The sequence below is a fragment of the Dipodomys ordii genome, unplaced genomic scaffold (assembly GCF_000151885.1).
Source record: "Dipodomys ordii isolate 6190 unplaced genomic scaffold, Dord_2.0 Scaffold3, whole genome shotgun sequence".
Taxonomy (NCBI): domain Eukaryota; kingdom Metazoa; phylum Chordata; class Mammalia; order Rodentia; family Heteromyidae; genus Dipodomys; species Dipodomys ordii.
In genome coordinates, this window is record NW_012267219.1 from 2,355,411 (window position 1) to 2,375,512 (window position 20,102).

Below are 20,102 nucleotides of genomic sequence, written 5' to 3' on the forward strand. Positions count from 1 at the left end.
GTTGGGTGTGGGTAGTATGGAGTGAGTTTCAACCAAATACAGGTAATCTAAAGATCTCTTTACCTGTTGATGTTCAAGGTAGGAGTCCCAGAAAGTCTCCCTTAGGAATCTCCTAGGTACCAGAGGCATTGCCTCTGATGGTTGTAGTTAGAGAGGACAGTGGAAGCTTAGAAGTGAGTGGGTCCTAGAGAGGAGTTTCTAGGAAAGGCCAGCAGGGATCCCCTGATTGTGTTTTGCTCTTAGACTTCCTACTATCCTTGCCCCCTCCTTCTTTCTTTGGCCCTTTAGAGCCTCTTCTATCTCTTTGTGGCTTAGGCTGCAGGTAGGTACCTGATCTCCATCTTCTCCAACTCCCATCCTCCTGGAGCTCCTCTCACCCTGAGTTACTACTGGTTTACCTCCAGGCTTCTTTCTTGGCCCTCCCTTTTTCTTTCTTCCACCCTATATCTTAGGTCCCATTCCTTTAGACCCTCTCTAGGAAATTAGGAACTTGAACAATAGCACATTGAAGAAGCAGGGATGTGGGAGTAAGTAGAGGAAATTGGGTCCTTGTTACTGATTCCCAACTTTGTACCACCATGGACCTTCCCTCTTTTTTTTTGGCTCCTTGAGTCCCATCTTTTAGAATAGGTTTATTCCAAATTGAGCTTATTGATGGGTATTATAATTTTGCATTAAAAGCAAAATTCAGGCCAGCGACTGGCTCATACTTACAATCCTAGCCACTCTGGAAGCTGAAATCTGAGGATTGAGATTGAACACTAGCCCTCTCAGAAAAGTCTATGAGACTCTTATTTCTAATAAACTACTAAAAAAAACAGGAAGTAGAGCTATGGCACAAAAAATCTTAGGGACAGTGCCCAGGTCCTGAGTTCAAGTCCCCAGATTGGCACAATTTTTTTTAATTCATGCAACCTATTACAACTTCCAGTCATTGACTCTGGTTAGCATGAGATTATTAGATTTACCATATCTTACCATGCCAAGTGGATAAGAATCTGGCAAAAGCAAAATATTCAATGGTTTAGTTAAACTGGGTACTCTTATCTCAAGTAAAAGCAGATTGGAAAAAGAAAACAAAAATCTGGAACTAGCTAGTAGACCTATTTGGTATCCCCAAGAAGATAGCTTCTGCTCAAGGATGAGTGAAAGGTAGAAAAGCCTGTCCATCAATCAGCCAGCCAATGTGTTTACTTAATATTTCCTGCTTGGTCCAATCCTAACCCAGCAAGGGCAGGACACTTAGAAACTGGTATTTGGAGAGATCAAATATTTGGAAACATGACAAATATAAGACCAAGTGTGATACTACAGTAACAACACCCACAAGAACTCAGAGAAAGGAGATGGTCATACCTGGGTGGGGTAGAGGGTACCCCAGAATGAGGGCTCACAGGTATGGGCTCAGCAACAGCCAGGGGAAATGCTTGTGGGAGGACCTGCCTCCTCATAACTTTTTCATTCACACTCTCTAGACGTGGAACAGATGGCCATCGACTGGCTGACAGGAAACTTCTATTTCGTGGATGACATCGATGATAGGATCTTTGTGTGCAACCGAAATGGAGACACATGTGTCACTTTGCTAGACCTGGAACTCTACAATCCTAAAGGCATTGCCCTGGATCCTGCCATGGGGTAAGAATGGCAGGCAGTGGTTCTGACCTTGGAAGGGAAGACAGATACTACAGGGGAGTACCCCAGTATCCAGATCCCAAATAACATGTATCTGCCCATAGGAAGGTGTTCTTCACTGACTATGGGCAGATCCCAAAAGTGGAGCGCTGTGACATGGATGGGCAGAACCGCACCAAGTTGGTGGATAGCAAGATAGTGTTTCCTCATGGCATCACCCTGGACCTTGTCAGCCGCCTCGTCTACTGGGCTGATGCCTACCTGGACTACATCGAGGTGGTGGACTACGAGGGCAAGGGCCGGCAGACCATCATCCAGGGCATCCTGGTGAGGGAGACTTTTGTCTTTTGTTGTTGTGGGAGAGCACACTGGGGCCTTTTGGTGAGGGGCATCTTTTCAGGGAATGAACTGAGGGACAGTAAGGTTAACCCAAGTTCTCTGCTGGGAAAGGGGTGGGCAGGAGCACATTGGACAACAGGAAGGATATGGCTTCCACAGCCATTTTAGACCCCTTTTACTTCCTTTTTCTCATCTAATCCTCAAAATCACCCCTGGAAGATGAGCAGGTAGATGTTTTAGACATCTTTTGGCAGATTGAGAAAAAAAAAAAGAAGGGTTCAAAGACGTTTAGTGGTTTGCCTCAGGTTACACAACTGGCTCCTCAAACCCAGTCAGAAAGATTTGCTGCTCAGAGGTGCCAACTACATTCTGGGGTAATTAGGGTGACCAGCCATACCAGTTTTCCTGGGACTGCCCTGGTTTTAGCCCTGGAAGTCCTATAAATCAGCAAAACCCCAAACTCCCCAGAGCTGAGGTTTGGGGTAAACTGAGAAAGATGGTCACCTAGGATGAGCAAATGTGGGTAGTGGGGGCTTTTATGGCACCTGTTCAGAGCAAGTGTTTATCTCCATCTTCCTAAAAGTAGGGGCTGCGGTCAAGTTGAGTGCTCTCGAGAGAGTTCTCAGACTAAAATCATTAAATCACCTATGGTGTGTCGAAATCTGTGAGGGATATGATTCCTGCCCTCAAGTCATTTGGTAGAGTGGGTAGGACAAGTTCACTATTTACCACACCAGGTAACAGGGTGTCATCCAAGAGACAGTGTAAAAGGAAAAAAATACCTGGCTAGATGATTCTATGTGTTCTTTAAGGGCAACAGTCTATCTATCTATCTATCTTCTGTTTTCTATTTGTGCTGGTACCAGTACCAGCTGTTACTCGGCTTTTTTACTAAGGTTGGTACTCTTCCACTTGAGCCACATCTCCACTTCCTACAAGTTCTTTAAAGAGGTACTCTTGGGCCAGGTGCTAGTGGCTCATGCCTGTAATCCTAGCTACTCAAGAGGTTGAGATCTGAGGATCATGGTTCAAAGCCAGCCCAGGCAGGAAAGTCCGTGAGACTCTTATCTCCAAATAACTACCAGAAAACCAGAAGCGGCACTGTGGCTCAAGTGGTAGAGCACTAGCCTTGAGCTGAAGAGCTCAGGGACAGTGCCTAGACCCAGAGTTCAAGCCCCATGACAGACAAAAAAATTTTAAAAAGAGGTAGGTACTCTTGGGTCAGATGTCAGTAGCTTACTCCTGTAATCCCAGCCACTTGGGAGCCGAAACCTGAAAATCGAGGTTCAAATCCAGCCCAGGCAGAAAATTCCAAGGCATTCTATCTCCAACTAACCAGCAGAAAGCTATACTGGAGGTAATGCTTAAGTGGTAAAGCACCAAACATGGAGGGAAAATGCAAGGTCCTGTGTTCAAGTTCCAGATAGTCTAGCCTAAGGAGACAGGAATAAAACCTGGAATTAAACAAGTAGAGGGTAAATTTGGGAAAGCAGATATTGGATTTGGATGGAAGGCTGGGCCTGCTGAGAGCTGAGAAGCTGACTTCTCTGCCAACCATTCCCACCTACATCGTAGATTGAACACCTGTATGGCCTAACTGTGTTTGAGAATTATCTCTACGCCACCAACTCGGACAATGCCAACGCCCAGCAGAAGACAAGTGTGATCCGGGTGAACCGCTTTAACAGCACTGAGTACCAGGTTGTGACCCGTGTAGACAAGGGTGGTGCCCTCCACATCTACCACCAACGCCGTCAGCCCCGTGGTAAGCAGGCTCTGCAGCCCCTCCAAAGTTAGCTTCACCCCCAAAGCTCTCTAGGCTCAAGATCATTGCTCCTTTACGAGTGCTCTTGTGGGAACTGTTGATTCTTAAATATCATAAATGCTTCTCTTAAGCATCTACCCACAAGCTGTCCACCATGGCTCCTTGCTGGCCTCTTATAACTCTCATCCTGCCTCTCACCCACTTTGCTCCTCCCAGTACCCTTGCTATTCTAGAGCAAAAGTATCTGTCTGCAGGTAGCTTTAGGACTCTCTTCCTTGACCACTGAAGCACCCCCTTCCCTCGCCCCAAGGGAATCCAGAGATTCATCTATCTCCTTGGTAGACTGAAGAAATCCCTTCCAAAATCCCAAAATGGGACAATAGACACAAGGACCACAGGAGCAAGAAGTGTGGTCAGACTCCAGGAAGCGCTCTGAGCACAGGGGCCCTGAGGGGTTTTCTGATGGCTCTCCACCCTGCTTCCAGTGAGGAGCCACGCTTGTGAGAATGACCAGTATGGCAAGCCTGGCGGCTGCTCCGACATCTGTCTGTTGGCCAACAGCCACAAGGCGAGGACGTGCCGGTGCCGCTCGGGATTCAGCCTGGGGAGTGACGGGAAGTCCTGCAAGAGTGAGTGGCAGGGAAGGGCGGGAGTGTCCTCAAATGTCCCCCCACAGTTCCTCTGCTGCTTCGGCTGAGATGCAGAGAAGAGTGAAGGGTAGAGGCATAGCCAATCGGAGAAGTCTGTAAATGGATGCGTTCATTCATTCACTCATCCCACAAGTAATCTAGCGAGTACTCACTATCTATTTGCTTCTGTTTGGGCCATGATGATGTAGCAGTGAATAAGAAGACAGTTATCATCCTGGCCTCAAGAAACTTATAGTCTAATTGAGGACACAAACTTGAGTAAATATAACTTTAGGTGTTGATATTTATGGGACAAATTAAAAAAATATACTTAGTGATGATGGGGCTTCTCTGATGAGCCAAGCTCTCTAAAGTAAGGAAGTCAGCAGCGTGAACCTGAAGAGAGTACATTTCTGGCAGAGGGAACAGACAGTGCAAAGGCCCTGAGACTCATGTGGGCTTGATGTGCTGGAGAAGTGATCCAAAGGATGGCAGGGCTGAGTGTTGTAAGTGCAGACAAATAAAGGGAGAGATTTGTATTTTGTTCTAACTGGGACAAGAAGCTCGGGGTGACTGTGGACAAAAGAAATGACGTGATTGGGTTCGCATTATGTAAACTCATGCTGCTATTGGGTGGAGGCTGGGCCACAGAGAAGAAGCCTGGAGGCTATTTTGGTGGTGTGGGCAAGGAGTGATGTGGTTTAGGCTGAGATGGTAGCAGAGGAAGTGGTGGAAAGCCATCCGATTCTAACATGCTTTGCAAGTACTCCTTGTAGGTCAGGCCATTTCACTACTAAGTAGTGAAAACTTAACTGAAAACTTGCTGTCCTTCCCTCCACTTCCCACTCCCCGAGAGTGTATGTTAACCCCCACTAGGTTACATGGCCCTGGACACAGTCAAACACACATGTGTGCTCTGTCTATCTACTTAGAGTCCTGCCTGTTCCTGCACAGCTGGATGTAGCAGCTGGAGGAGTGGGGTAGTATGGCATATGTGCATTTGTATGTGACTGTGACTCTGTGCCCCTTATTGTGCCTGCCCTAGAGCCAGAGCATGAGCTGTTCCTTGTGTATGGCAAGGGGCGACCGGGCATCATCCGGGGCATGGACATGGGGGCCAAGGTTCCAGACGAGCACATGATCCCCATTGAGAACCTCATGAATCCCCGAGCCCTGGACTTCCATGCTGAGAGTGGCTTCATCTACTTTGCTGACACCACCAGCTACCTCATTGGCCGCCAGAAGATTGATGGCACCGAACGAGAGACCATCCTGAAGGATGGTAAGTAGTGCGGGTAGGAGTCCTGAGTGACAGGAAGCAATCTGGGGCCAGCCATCTCTTTCTCTGCTGCCTCTCAGCTTGGAGGGGACCCCCTGCTGTCTGCCTGGCTGGACTGGTTGGCATGGAGATGAGGGGATAGACAGGTTGACCCCTGTGTGACCCTCTTCTTGGCTGAGCTGAAAAGAGGCAGGAGGATGGATGGATTAGGCAGCAAGGGCCAGTCTCGCCAGCCCTTGGGAAAACTCAGGATCTCTCTGCCATTGGCTCAGAGCCCTGGAAGAGCAGCACACATCTGGGAGAAGCATGAGGCCCCGAATCAGAGCTGGGCCTATTAGCAGGGTACACGCATGTATACATGCACACCACCAAAAATTGCACCCAACATATCCCCAGTGAGCTGTGTTTTGTGATTTGCATCCAGCTGTTTCCCTCTATACTGCTTGGTCAGGCTCACTGTGTGCTGTCTTTTGGATGCCATCCCATGGCTCCTGGGCTTTATGAGTTTTGCCCAAACCTATACTTGGAACCCTAGGATCTGGCTCCCTAACCGGTCCATCTGGCTGATTCCAGACAACACCCATTGCCTTGTTCCCCACCTCCACTGCCACCCAGAGAACCTTAGCAGTCAGCAATCATAAGACTATAGGGAAATCAAAAGTTAGCTCCTCATCAGGAAAAGATTGGGGTTCCCTCTACCAGGGGAACTGCTATTTAAAGGAGACTTGAGATGAAGCCTTTGGCTAAGTGAAAAATCACTTCCTAATTTATTCATTTTGTTAGTTCAGGGTTTTTAGGCCTAGAATGTGGCGTCACACTTGTACTGAAAGCCAGTATACATTGCTTCAGCTGTCCACCCCGGGCACAGGCTCAGACATGCCCTCATGCAAGTACCCACGTCAGCCACATAGTTTCCTGGCTGCTGCCACGTGCAGTTTTGAGAGACTGCCTCAACACAGATATGGCAACCCCAAATGGTCCTCTCCCCTCACCCCACTCCAACTTGCCTTCTCCTTCACCCACCCACCAGGGGCACCAGGTACTTCCCACGTTCCCTGGCCCTGGCTGCCCCCAGCACTGTGTGTACTGCAGAGCCAGAAGGGGACTCTTAGGAGCTTTCTTTAAGGCTCTGCCTCATGGCCCCTTTGGTTCCCAAAGGCATCCACAACGTGGAAGGCGTGGCCGTGGACTGGATGGGGGACAATCTGTACTGGACAGATGATGGGCCCAAGAAAACCATCAGTGTGGCCAGGCTGGAAAAAGCTGCACAGACCCGAAAGACCTTAATCGAGGGCAAGATGACACATCCCAGGGCCATTGTGGTGGATCCGCTCAATGGGTGAGTCCTCCCAGTCCTCCTCTCAGAGAAGGGAAGGAGATAGAGTGAAGCAGGAGGGGTGGCTGAGCCCTGCCACGGAAGCAGGAATGGGAGGCTGAAAGGGGAGCAGGTGTCTCTGTCTTCAGGACAATGGGGACAATGCTTTCAATACAAGTGGACATCTGATCCCATTTCTCCAAGCTCAGATCCCTCTACCTGCTCCCCTTATCCTTAGAATGAGACCCAGGTTCCTATAAGACCTGCACAGCTCTGTTCTTTGGGCCTGCCTGATGCTTATCTACCTTCATTGTGCCTCCCTTCCTGCCTCTGAAGGTTCTATCCCTACCACCTATCATCTGTGATGGCCCACTGGCCTCAGAGCTTTGGCTGTTAGATTTCCTCTTCCTGGAATGTCCAGATGCTGACAGGTCTACCTCCCTCTTAGCATCAGATCTTAGCTCTCCATCCTATCATTCATTTTCCTCCTGATTTTTATCACTCTCTGACTTGACCTGACATTCTTTAGTTTTTGACAGTACTGGGGTTTGAGCTCAGTGCCTTACACTTGCTAGACAGACACTTGAGCCATACCTCCAGCCCCTTTTTTGCTTTAGTTGCTTTTCTGATAAAATCTAAAACTGAATAGCATTTTTGCCTGGGGCCTGCCTGGAACCCAGAGCCTCCGACTTACATCTCCCCATAGATGGGAACACAGGTACATATCATCTCATCTTGCTTATTGGTTGAAATAAGGTTTTGTTAGCTTCTTGCCCTGGCTGACCTTGAATGACAATTTTCCGGATTTCCTGCCTCCAACTAACTGGTATTATAAGCATGAATACCTCACCCAACCATGATGACCCTTTATTTGTTTATTTATTGTTGGTTGTGGGGCTTGAACTCAGGGCCTGGGCATTGTCTCTAAGCTACTTTGCTCAAGGTTAGCGCTTTACTACTTTGAGCCACAATGCCACTTCCCGTTTTCTGGTGTTTGAATGGAAATAAGAGATTCACAGACTTTCCTGCCTAGGCTGTCTTGGACACGTGATTCTCAGTCTCAGTCTTCTGAGAAGCTAAGCTTACAGGCATGAACCACCAGTACCCAGCTATTTTTTTCTCATTTTTTGGCGTTACTGTTTTGTTCGTGTGTGTGTGTGTGTGTGTGTGTGTGTGTGTGTGTGTGTGTGTTAACTCAGGCAGACACTGTACTATTGACCTATACCTCCAGGACCACACACCTTATATTTTACACTGGTTATTTTGGAGTAAAGTCTTGCTTTTTGCCCAGCGTGCACCTACCTGTACCACAATCTACCTTGTTTCAGGCTTCCTGTTATTAATGGATGACAGACACAAGCTACTGATTTTCTTTTGCTTTTCTCCATTGAAATGGAGTTTTGAGGACTTTTCTGCCCAGGCTGGCCCGGACCTGTAATCCTACTCATCTTGGTTTCCCACCTTGCTAGGATGTCAGATGTGTACTACCATGCCCAAGTCTCACAAACTTTTCTGCTTGGGCTGGCCTCAAATCATGATCTGCTCATTCTCAGCCTCCCAAGTAGACAAGATTATCGGCATGAGCCACTGGCTCCTGGCTTGCCATAACCTTCTTGATGGACTTGGTTTTTTTTGTGGGATGTGAACTCTGCCGGAGCAGGGACCTTGGTCTCTATTGCATCCCTATGTGCCAAAACATGCTCAGCTGAACTTGGGCACTCAGCAAATGTTTGCTGAATGGAGGCCTAAGTGAATGCAATGTGGGGCTGTAGACACCACTCTTGGGTCAAGATCACAGAGAAGGCTGTTAATGGCAAGAGCGGCCCATGGGATGCTGACTAGTCACTACCTACAGGTGGATGTACTGGACAGACTGGGAGGAAGACCCGAAGGACAGTCGGCGAGGACGGCTGGAGAGGGCTTGGATGGACGGCTCCCATCGAGATGTCTTTGTCACCTCCAAGACAGTGCTTTGGCCCAATGGGCTAAGCTTAGACATCCCAGCTGGGCGCCTCTACTGGGTGGATGCCTTCTATGACCGCATCGAGACCATCCTGCTCAATGGCACAGACCGGAAGGTGGGCAGGCATATGTGCATTGCTAGACCATGTTTGTGTGCAGGAGGCTCTGAGTGAGTCTGTGGATATTTCCCAGGCTGTGTGCTCCATGCATGTTTACGTGTGTGTGTGTGTGTGTGTGTGTGTATCTTTTGTGTTGTGTGGAGATTGCTTCTATTAGTATATATATTTATGTCTGTCCACATTATCTGCGGGTGTGACTGTTGTGTGCACATCTGGGTGTGCACATCATTGCATCTCTGTGTGTGTGCACTCATTGCCTCAAAGTGGGAGATGCCCCAGGAACAACATATATAAACAACATACACACACACACACACACACACACACACACACTTGTTCATGTGTGTGGTTATGTGTTTCCTGAGTCTAGTGTGTATAGAGGTATAGGCCATACTTTTTCTAGATAAATAAGGCCTTTCATGATAATGGCCCCTGACTACCTGGGTGGTCTCATTTCCCTGCTGCTTCTTATGCCCCAACACTTAAAAAATGTTTTATTGTTATAAACATGATGTTCAGAGGGGTTGCAGTTACTTAAGTCAGGTAAAGAGTGCATTTCTTTTTGGACAATGTCACTTCTTCCTTACTCACCCCAATACTCTTTGAATAAGCTTGTAACTCCTCCCACACTTCGTGGTGCCTCTGCCCCCTGAGCCGTTGCTCAGGCCGTTCCTCTGACTGGGAGCCCACACAGCTCTTCCTACCTGGCATGCACCTCCTGGGATATTGTCTCCATACCCTTCTTCTGTATGGGGATTGCCCATGTATCTGTCCATGAGATAATGATGTTCAAGCACACTGTCTTTTAAAAACCAAAATCTCTTAGCGGCTTCAACAGTGTGGCTCTCAATGGATCCTGATAAATGTCTATTAGATGGAGAAATTCTGGCTGTCTGTTCAGTAGAGAGGGAGAGGGTGGGTAGGGGGAGAGAGTATTGGGGATATAAGACTAAGAGATGACAGTGATGCCACTTCATTATTAGTGTCACTCCCTCTGCTAAGTTAATCTATGGGGTCAAAGTCAAGCAACTCACTGTGTACAGAGCCATTTCAATCAGGAGACTCTACTGGACCAGACCTTCCTGAGGAGGTCTCCTCACTTGTCTCCCAACTCCTCAGAAACATCCCCTCCATTCCTAGATTGTGTATGAGGGTCCTGAGCTGAACCATGCTTTTGGCCTGTGTCACCATGGCAACTACCTCTTCTGGACTGAGTACCGCAGTGGCAGTGTCTACCGCTTGGAAAGGGGTGTGGGAGGTGCACCCCCCACGGTGACCCTTTTGCGCAGTGAGCGCCCTCCTGTCTTTGAGATCCGCATGTATGATGCCCAGCAGCAGCAAGGTACCCCCTTGGTTGGGGCTGGGGAGAGAGTGGGACCTAGGTGGCAGCGGGAATCCTCAGTTCTGACTTTTGAGGCTTCTGTGAAGCCCTCAACCCAGTTTGACTCTGTTTCCTACTCCCTCCCCCCTTTTTTTTGCCCCATGTCTGCTTCCAATCCCCTCCCCTCCCCTCTCTGGCCTTTCTTGACCCTGTTGCACCCATCCCTGTACCTCCTTTCATCCTTCCCGCCAGTGGGTACCAACAAATGCCGAGTGAACAATGGTGGCTGTAGCAGCCTGTGTCTGGCCACCCCTGGGAGCCGCCAGTGTGCCTGCGCTGAAGACCAGGTGTTGGACACAGATGGCGTCACTTGTCTGGGTATGAGGGGCCTGCTTGGGACAGGGGCAGGGGCAAGGAGCTGACCCCACAGAGAGGGCAGAGGGGGCTCCAGGGTTTCATTCAAAAATTAAGGGGGCTAAGGAGGAACTTGTAGGGCCAATGGAAAGCAAAAGACAAAGTTGAGGACCCAAAATATTAGATCAGGGGAACAGAGGGACTTAAGAGTATGGGAAGATTAGGGGAAACTGACTAGCATGGTGCTACATACTTGCAGTCCCAGCAGTTGGGAAGCTGAGGTAGGAGGATCACAGGTTCAAGACCAGCGTGGGCTACCTGAAGAGACCATATCTAGAAAAGACAACAAAAATAAAGATTGTGAAAATCTAAATGAGCAATTATACAGCTATGGAAGAAGAAAATATTCAAAATTCCTTTTAACTTTAATTCCCCATTATTAAAGTAAAATAACAGTATTTCAAAATAGTGAAAGTTAAAGAGGAGGAAATAATGTCCAAATCTCACCAATGAACACTATCATAGTATTAGAATGTTGATAAACTGCATACCAGTTTTGTTTTCTAAATGGCTTATATTGGGGCATTTTGTTTTGTTTTGTCAGTCATGGGGCTTGAACTCTGGGCCTGGGCATTATCCCTGAGCTGAAGAGCTCAAGGCTAGCGCTCTATCACTTGAGCCACAGTGCCACTTCCAGTTTTCTGGTGGTTAATTGGAGTAAGAGTATCATGGACTTTCCTGCCTGGGCTGGCTTTGAACCTCGATCCTCAGATCTCAGTCTCCTGAGTATCTAGGATTACAGGAGTGAGCCACCAGCACCTGGTTTATATTGTTTTTGTTTGTTTTGTTTATGGAGGTACCAGGGCTTGAACTCACGGCCTCAAACACACTAGGCTTGCTGGCCCACTATTTTCACTCTACCACTTGAACCATGCCTCCAGCCCTACTTTTTCTTTTTTGTGCTGGTACTTAGGCCTCAAACTCTTATTTGGCTCTTTTTGTTCATGGCTGGTGCATGAGCCATGGCTCTACTTTCAGTTTTTGTTTTTGTTTTCTGAACTGGAAATGAGATTTGGATTTGTCTTCCAGGTTAGATTCTAATCGTGATCAGCCTCCTGAGTGACTAGGATTATAGGCATGAGCCACTGGGCATGTAGCTATATTGTTTCTTTCTTCTTCTTCTTCTTTTTTTTCTTCCAGAGCTGAGGACAGAACTTAGGGCCTTGAGCTCACCAGGCAGGCCCTCTTCTGCTGAGCTAAACCCCCAACCTCTATACTGTTTCTTATACAACTGTCATCAGGCTGTCTATAAAATGTCTTTTGCAAGCTGGGAAGGTGGCTCAGTGGTAGAGTGCTTGCCTTGCATGCATGAGGCCCTGGGTTCGATTCCTCAGCACCACATAAGCAGGAAAAAAAAGCCGGAAGTGGTGCTATGGCTCAAGTGGTAAAGCGCTAGCGTTGAGCTGAAGAGCTGAGGGACAGCACCCAGGCCCAGAGTTCAGGCCCCACGACCGGACACCTCCCCCCCCCAAAAAATGTCTTTTGCAAGTCAGGTGTGGTGGCTCACGCCTGTAATCCTAGCTACTTAGGAAACTGAGTTCTGAGGATTGTGGTTCAAAGCCAGGAAAGGCCCTGGGACTCTTATCTCCAATAAACCACTCAGAAAACAAGAAGTGGCATGGTGGCTCAAGCAGTAGAGAGCTAGCCTTGAGCTGAAGAGTTCAGGGACAGCGCCCAGGCCCAGAGTTCAAGCCCCACAACCAACAACAAAAAATCTTTTTCCCCTTATTTTCTTATTGTGTTATTTTTGTTCAGTTTACTTTTTGCAGTACTGGGGATTGAACCCAGAGCCTTACACATGTTAGGCAACAACTCTACCACTGAGCTATATCCCTATGCCCTTATTACATTATTTTAGGTAGCCTAATTTTTCAAAATTAAAGTGAGGTCTAGGATGTAAATTGGAACCTAAGGCCTTGGGTTCAGTCCTTAGCATCACAAAAAATATTTCAAAATTATGATAAAAGTGGGTCATGTTTATTATAAAAATAAATAAATACACAGTAGAGAAGAATATAATGGAGAAAATACAATCATCTCAAATTCTACCTCCCTTCAATGAACACTGTTGCCATTTTGGGGAGTGTCTTGTCCTCCCAAACATTTCTTTGTGCATTTACTTTTACATAAATGGAATTGTGCTGCACATGCTGTCCTGCTTTTGTCTCTTGGCAGTACATCCTGAATACATAAGCAGCATTTGTAATGGCTAAACTATGTATCATTTCATAGATGCCCATAATCCTTACTATTCAGGAAGCTGAGATCTGAGGATCCTGGTTCCAAGCCAGCCTGAGCAGGAAAGACTATGACTCTCTTATCTCGAATTAACCAGCAAAATCCAGAAATAGAGCTATGCCTCAAGTGATAGAGTATGAGCCTTGAGTGAAAAAACTAAGAGAAAGTATCCAGGCTCTGATTCAAACCCTAGTGCCAGCCAGCACACACACACACACACACACACACACACACACAAAGTAGATGTTCCATGATCTCCCCAACTGTTTGTCTACTGTTGGATATTTAGGCTGTTTCCAATTTTCTGTTAGGATCGTAGCCAACATTTATGGAACACAGGCTAATGTATGTCCTGGCACTGTTAAAAATATCTTCCATACTTAGGAAATAAATATTCCTTAAACATCTCCATAGGGAAGGCATTTGTTATTGTCCCCGCTTTACAGATGAAGGAACTGAGGCCCTGAGTTCAAGCAGGAATTGAAACCTAGGAAGTCTAAAGAGCCCCATTATTCCTCATGCTGTGCTATTTCTCACGTCCCTATCCCTTCCCACATTCTGGATGGTTTGCTCACCAGAGTCCCAGGAATGGAAAAGGTTTGTGGAGCTTAGGTCAGTGTCCAGCTAAGAGTGAGTGGCTGAGGTCAGTGAAGGTGAGTGTGTTGGCAGAGGGAGTTAAGAAACTGAAGAGCCAGGGTACGTGAAGGATCATCTGTGTGGACGTTGAGATCATCAAGAACTGAGCCAGGAGTGACTTTGGAGCAAGTGCCACTGAGCCAGGAGCTACAAGCCCTATGGAAGGAGAGGTGCTTTAGTCCCTTGAAAGTCAGCACTGGTTTTTTGGGAAGCACAGGTGAAGGTAGCCAGGAAGCAGTAGTGAGAATCAAGAAGGAAAGTCATCTACCAACATCCAGGTCTAGCGGTCCAAAGGGCAGGGGAAAGAAAAGAGCCACCCAGAAGACCCATGACAGGTTTCAGATATTAGAGAAGGCTGAGGTGGGTCAGAAATAGAAAGTACAGCTGAGCATCAATGGCTCACACTTGTGATCCTAGCCTCTCCAGGAGGCTGAGATCTGAGGATAGCAGTTAGAAGCCTGGGCAGGAAAGTTCATGAAGTTCTTACCTTCTCCAGTTAACCAGCAAAGAGCAGAAGGTGGTAAGCCACTACCCTTAAGCAAAAAAACAAACAAACAAACAAAAAACCCCAGCAACCTAAAGGACAGTGCCCAGGCCCTGAGTTCAGGCCCTAATACCAGCATGGGGGGAGGGAGAGGATGAACAGGAAGGGAGGAGTGGGGAAGAGAAACTATAAAGCTAGAGGAGAGCACAGGAACTGACACTGGAGTGCTGGCTGCTTGGTTACTGATGTGTCCATGTTAGGGAGGGGTAAAGCCTGAAGACTTCTGGGTCCTCTCCTTTCCTCTGGGATCAGTGGATCTGCAAAAGAAGAAGTCTAGGGCATTCCTGGACCCAGGCGGAAAGGAGGAGTCTAGGTGTCGGGGAGCAGACTGCTTGGCAGTGATGTATGGGGCACATGCAAGTATAGAATTTTTTGGAGTTGAATAAGCATCTACATGCTGCTTGAGAAAGAATTGCAGCTTCTGTCCAGATAATTGGTTCAAAAAAATCTGTTCTAGGAAAAATTCCTCTGTGTATTATTAACATACCATTAAGACATTAAAAAGGTAGAGGAGGCTTAGCCCCTGTCCCATGACCTGGGTCTGACCTTCCCCCTCATACTCCTGTGGTGCCCACAGCGAACCCATCCTACGTGCCCCCACCCCAGTGCCAGCCGGGCGAGTTTGCCTGTGCCAACAGCCGCTGCATCCAGGAGCGCTGGAAATGTGATGGTGACAATGACTGCTTGGACAACAGTGATGAGGCCCCAGCGCTCTGCCGTGAGTCACCCCCACCCCCAGTCAGCAGCAGGCAGGGCCGGGGGCTCAGGCAGCCTCCGGCCCTAGCTGCTTAGGCCCCACCCTCTCACTAACCCCTGATCTGCCCCACCCCCACCCCCAGATCAGCATACCTGCCCCTCAGACCGATTCAAATGCGAGAACAACCGGTGCATCCCCAATCGCTGGCTCTGTGATGGGGACAATGACTGTGGCAACAGTGAGGACGAGTCCAATGCTACTTGTTCAGGTTTGGCACAGGGGCCCAGGAGACCGGGACTGGGCCTGGGGAGACAAAGGGTGCTCTGGAGGGTCTCCCCCCCCATTAGAGGAAGCATCCCTTGCCAGGGTGGGGCTTACAGGGGGCAGGGCACAACTCAAGACTAGAGATGAGAAGTGATGCAGGTTGGAGGAGCCTCTCCTTGGAGACTACCAGAGACCCCTTAAACTATGGAATAAAGCATTGGCATGTAACATATAGAACTGTAGATGGGTTTAGACCCAGGGGTTAGAGAAATAGTCGGGTATAGACCTATAATTCCAGCGCTTAGGAGGCAATGGCAAGAAGATGGAGAATTTGATGCCAGCATGGGCTACACAGCAAGCTCCAAGCCAACTTAGACTACCTAGTAAGACAGTCTCAAAAAAGGTGGGGGTGGAAGGAAGGAGAGAAGGAAGGAGGGGAAAAAGGCAGACAGTAAGAGGCAGGTCAAAGATAACAGGGAAGACAAAACATTACAAGGGCCTGGATGATGATCACTCATACCTGCCCATCCTTCAGCTCGCACCTGCCCACCTAACCAGTTCTCCTGTGCCAGTGGCCGCTGCATCCCTATCTCCTGGACCTGTGACCTAGATGATGACTGTGGGGACCGCTCTGATGAGTCAGCCTCCTGTGGTGAGAGAGGCTGGAAGGCCAGGCTGGGCCTGGGAAAGTGAAGGCCTTAGGAACATGCCCCGGGTAGGACTGGAGAGACCCAACGCCTTACTACCTGCTTGGCCCTGAGCCAGTTACTTAGTCCCTGTGGCCTTGCTGAGTTTTGTCTGTGACATAAGCTAATAATAGCACGGCCATCCTGGCATTGATGTCTGGCTCAGAGCACTCATGCACAAAAGGCCGAGGGTCGGTGTTGGTGTCTGGGAGGGGTGAACAGCAGAGTTCTTGTTTGAGCCCAGGGCCTGCCCTCCCTTCCCTTTTCTTCCCCTCTCCTGACTGACTAGGCTCCTAGTTGTGGGAGAGCCACCTGTGCCTGCCTGCTTAGCCAGAGGTTGCTGTGTATTTTTTTCTTTTTGCTATTCCAAATATACTTAATACTGATTTTTAAACATGAGTCCTCCTTCCCCCCAAAGCAGCTACATTGTCTTTGAAATTAAGCAGAAAAAGCCAAACCGATACAAGTGACGAATATGCAACAAATTCATTTCCTTCCCTTTCCCCTGCCACGAAGCCCCCATCACTATCATCATTATGATCATTATCATCGTCGTCATTTTGTATCTAGATTGCATATATGAACAAAAATATGCAAGACTTGTCTTATCTTGCTCACCATGATGATCTACAGTTCCATCCATTTTCCTGCAAACAACATAATTCAATCATTATGCCTGAGTAATACTCCATTAGGCATATATATCATATTTTTAAAGTATCAATACAAGCCTGGTGCTGGTGACGAACACCTGTAATCCTAACTACACCATAAAACTCAAAGTGGTGCTGTGGCTCAAGTGATAGAGCATTAGCCTTGAGCTGAAGAGCTCAGGGACAGTGCCCAGGCCCAGAGCAAAAGCCCCTTGACTGACAAAAAAAAGTATCAATACACACATTTAAAAAAAAACACTTATCAGTAGTTGGACATTTCATTCTTCACAAAGACTGAAACCAATTTTTAGAACAGTAAAGAACTCGAAATTCTCCTATTATTAGTGATTTATTTGTAGATTATGTAGCAACTTTGGGATGCTGTGTCATCTCAAGGGCCCTACTCAGCTGCTCTTTCTCCTTGACAGCCTATCCCACCTGCTTCCCCCTGACTCAGTTTACCTGCAGCAACGGCCGATGTATCAACATCAACTGGCGGTGTGACAATGGTAAGGGTCTGCCTTCCTTCACCCGCCCTGATTCCTAGGAATCTTGGATCAGGAGGGAAGGACTTAGAACCAAGCTGGGGCTCCACCCTGAAACCCTTGTGGGTTGGCAAAAAAAATGAGAAGGATGCAGAAATACCCTGGGGGGATCAAGGTGAACAGAGGGGGCACACTGCCCATCACACATTTCTCCCCTAGGCAGGGCCCAAGCTACCCACTCCCCTGGCAGCCCTCAGGGACAGGCAAAGATGAGTGAGAACAAACAGAGAGACAAAGCAAGGAGAGTGTAGGTCCAACTCTCTTTTCCCTGCAACCCCCAATTCCTGGGGCCCCTGGTATGCGCCCCCCCCAGGCTCCAAGTTCCAGGGTCAGGAGCTCACTTGGCAGTCAGCCATGGACCAGGTGATGTCAGTCTTGAGCATTGCGTGTGTAACTGTGTGGGCATGTGATCTCCGTGTGTGCTGTCTTGGCTCCGTTGTGTCTGGGGTGGTTCTGTGTTGTAACATGTTGTCGCAGTGGCTCCAGCTCTGGTTCTCGTGTGAGGATGGGTTGAGTCAGTGCAGTGCCACATTGCCCTCCTCCATGCCATGTCTCCAGTGCCAATGGTTGCCCTGGCGGTTTCTGTGTTTCAGAGAAGGATTGTGGGGACGGCTCTGATGAAAAGACCTGTCCTGAGCCTGCCGGTCAGTGCATAGAAGCACATGCACCATCACCCCAGAGCCTCAGCTGGCCTCAGCCCCCCCTGGGGCCCTAGGCCCCTGTCCCAGAGTTGCTAGAATGTGAAGGAAAGCAGCAGAGAGGGAAGAGGACACCACCCAGGAGAAGAGAGGGCAGAGAGGGCAATGAGAAGAGGCGAAGGCAAATCCAGTTGGAAAAGGGGCAGGGACACATCCCTTGGGGAAGCGGGGTGTCTGGACTGCAGTTTTCCCAGGCATCCTGTGGATGTGGAGGGCAACCCAACACTCCCTAATCTTAGAGCCTAGAAGGCAGGATGCTAATTCAGCCATCTTCAGAATCTTCAGAAAAGGCTCTGACCCTCCCAGCCACAGACAGGTCCCTATGAGCCAGCACCCAGGACAGGTGCTTGACAGAAACCAAGCTTAGCACAGGGCCTAATGAGGCCCTTCCCTGCCCAGAGAGAATCTGACCTACCTCTCTCCCTCCTGAACCAGAGAAGCCCTGCTTGCCTGTCCCCCAAAGCAATCAGACCCTGTCCACATTCTCTGCGACAGTTCCTTCCCCTGCCCACCCCCAGCCTTTCTGAGACTCAGAGAGTGGCCCTCCTGGAGCCCACCTAACTCCCCCACCCCACCCCACCACGTGGGCCATGGTGCATGCTGCAGTCTATGCAGTTTCTGTGTCTTTTCTGTTTGTTATTTTCTCAAGTGGGGGGTGATGTGGGCTGTGGGTGGGAATGAGGAGGTGGAGGGGGTGAAGCTGGGGTCACAGAGAAAGCTGCTCTGCTCACCTCCTCCCTGCCTTTCCCCTTCTTCCCTCCCCTCCTCCTAGACAATGACTGTGGAGACAACAGTGACGAGGCTGGCTGTAGCCACTCCTGCTCTAGCACCCAGTTTAAATGCAACAGCGGGCGCTGCATCCCTGAGCACTGGACCTGTGATGGGGACAATGACTGCGGGGACTACAGTGACGAGACACATGCCAACTGCACCAACCAGGGTGAGCCCCCTGGGACCCATAGAGTGGGAAGAAGAGTGCTTGGCCCAGCCTTCTATCCACTGTGTGCTACCCCCATCTGGGAACAGATGAGATAAGAGATGGTGCAGGATGTCCTTCATGAAGACACTGGCCTGGGTCCTTCATGAGATTACAGTCCTGTTAGAGAGGGAGATGGCCAACAAATCTTTGCCACACACAGGGCTAAGATCATGGACCTTGCAGTGGGGTGGCCTTGGCTTTGGGCTCCAGCTCTGCAACTTATTATCTGAGTAGCCTTGGGCAGGCTACTTCGTCTCTCTGGGACTCTGCAGAGTGGAGTAATAATAGCATTGACATGGGATTTAGGGAGATCATGTTCCAAAAGTGCTTGGCACAGGAATATGCTTCCTAAATCTCCTGAAAATAAGGGTATGACAGGTAGGCGTGAGTACTCAGGTTCTAAAGGGGAAAGGGACTGGCCTCTTGAGACTCCTGATGCCCAGCCTTCATTTCCTGGAGGATACAGGCCTCCTTCAGAGATGTTGGTTGATTATTACCATGGAAGGGTTGCCTAGCTTTTAGAAGAGTCAGAAATGGAGGGGATTGGCCAGGCACCTGTGGCTCATGCCTGTAATCCTACCTACTCAGGAAGCTGAGATCTGAGGATCACAGTTCAGCCCTGGCAGAAAAAGTTCGTGAGATTCTTATCTCCAATAAACTACTAGAAAACTGGAAGTGGCGCTGTGGCTCAAGTGGTAGAGTGCTTGCCTTGAGCTGAAGAGCACAGGGACAGTACCCAAGCCCAGAGTTCAAGCCCCATGACCAACAAAAACAAAAAGGAGGGGGTTTTTGGGTTTTGGGTTTTTTTTTTTTTGAGGGGGACTGTGGTCCTGAGCTTGAATTCAGGGCCTGGGAGCTGTCTCTGAACTTTTTTTTTTTTTTTGCTCAAGAAGAGTGCTCTACCACTTTGAGCCATAGCTCCACTTCTGGCTTTTTGGGTAGTTAATTGGAGAGATGAGTCTCACAGACTTTCTTGCTCCAGATAGCTTCTAACCATAATCCTGTGATCTCAGCCACCTGAGAGTATAGGCATGAGCCACCAGCATCTGGTGGCTTTAAGTTTTTTAAATACTATAAGCCAACATCTTTCCACAGGCCTTATCTAGCACATAGATTACTAGTTTACAGCCTCTGTCTGATGGCATTAAGGTGCAATTCCATGTTAAGTAGGACAGTTCTGAGCAGCATTGTGTACCACTATGTACCCTGCCTGAGAGAAGCCTAGGAGAGTCATAGGAGGCTCAGGAAAAGCTGGGTGCTGTGGCTTATTCTTGTAATCTTAGGTACTTAGGAGACTGAGAACTGAGGATGGGGCTTAAGGCTAGCCTGGGCAAGAGAGACTCTTATTTCTACTTAACTAGCAAAAAACCAAAATTGAAGGTAT

General features: G+C 48.5%; 1 protein-coding gene across 1 annotated transcript in view; it reads left to right on the plus strand.

Moving 5' to 3' along the window:
* Positions 1–20,102, plus strand: part of Lrp1 (low density lipoprotein receptor-related protein 1) — a 91,181-nt gene that overhangs the window by 26,717 nt on the left and 44,362 nt on the right. Inside the window, exons 7-20 of the mRNA XM_013020863.1 lie at positions 1,476–1,638; positions 1,740–1,962; positions 3,550–3,739; positions 4,225–4,368; positions 5,414–5,650; positions 6,806–6,986; positions 8,818–9,040; positions 10,184–10,385; positions 10,617–10,742; positions 14,774–14,914; positions 15,036–15,161; positions 15,693–15,809; positions 16,925–17,005; positions 18,512–18,679. Coding sequence (XP_012876317.1) covers positions 1,476–1,638; positions 1,740–1,962; positions 3,550–3,739; positions 4,225–4,368; positions 5,414–5,650; positions 6,806–6,986; positions 8,818–9,040; positions 10,184–10,385; positions 10,617–10,742; positions 14,774–14,914; positions 15,036–15,161; positions 15,693–15,809; positions 16,925–17,005; positions 18,512–18,679 — 2,322 coding nt within the window. The remainder of the gene's footprint in view (positions 1–1,475; positions 1,639–1,739; positions 1,963–3,549; positions 3,740–4,224; positions 4,369–5,413; positions 5,651–6,805; positions 6,987–8,817; positions 9,041–10,183; positions 10,386–10,616; positions 10,743–14,773; positions 14,915–15,035; positions 15,162–15,692; positions 15,810–16,924; positions 17,006–18,511; positions 18,680–20,102) is intronic.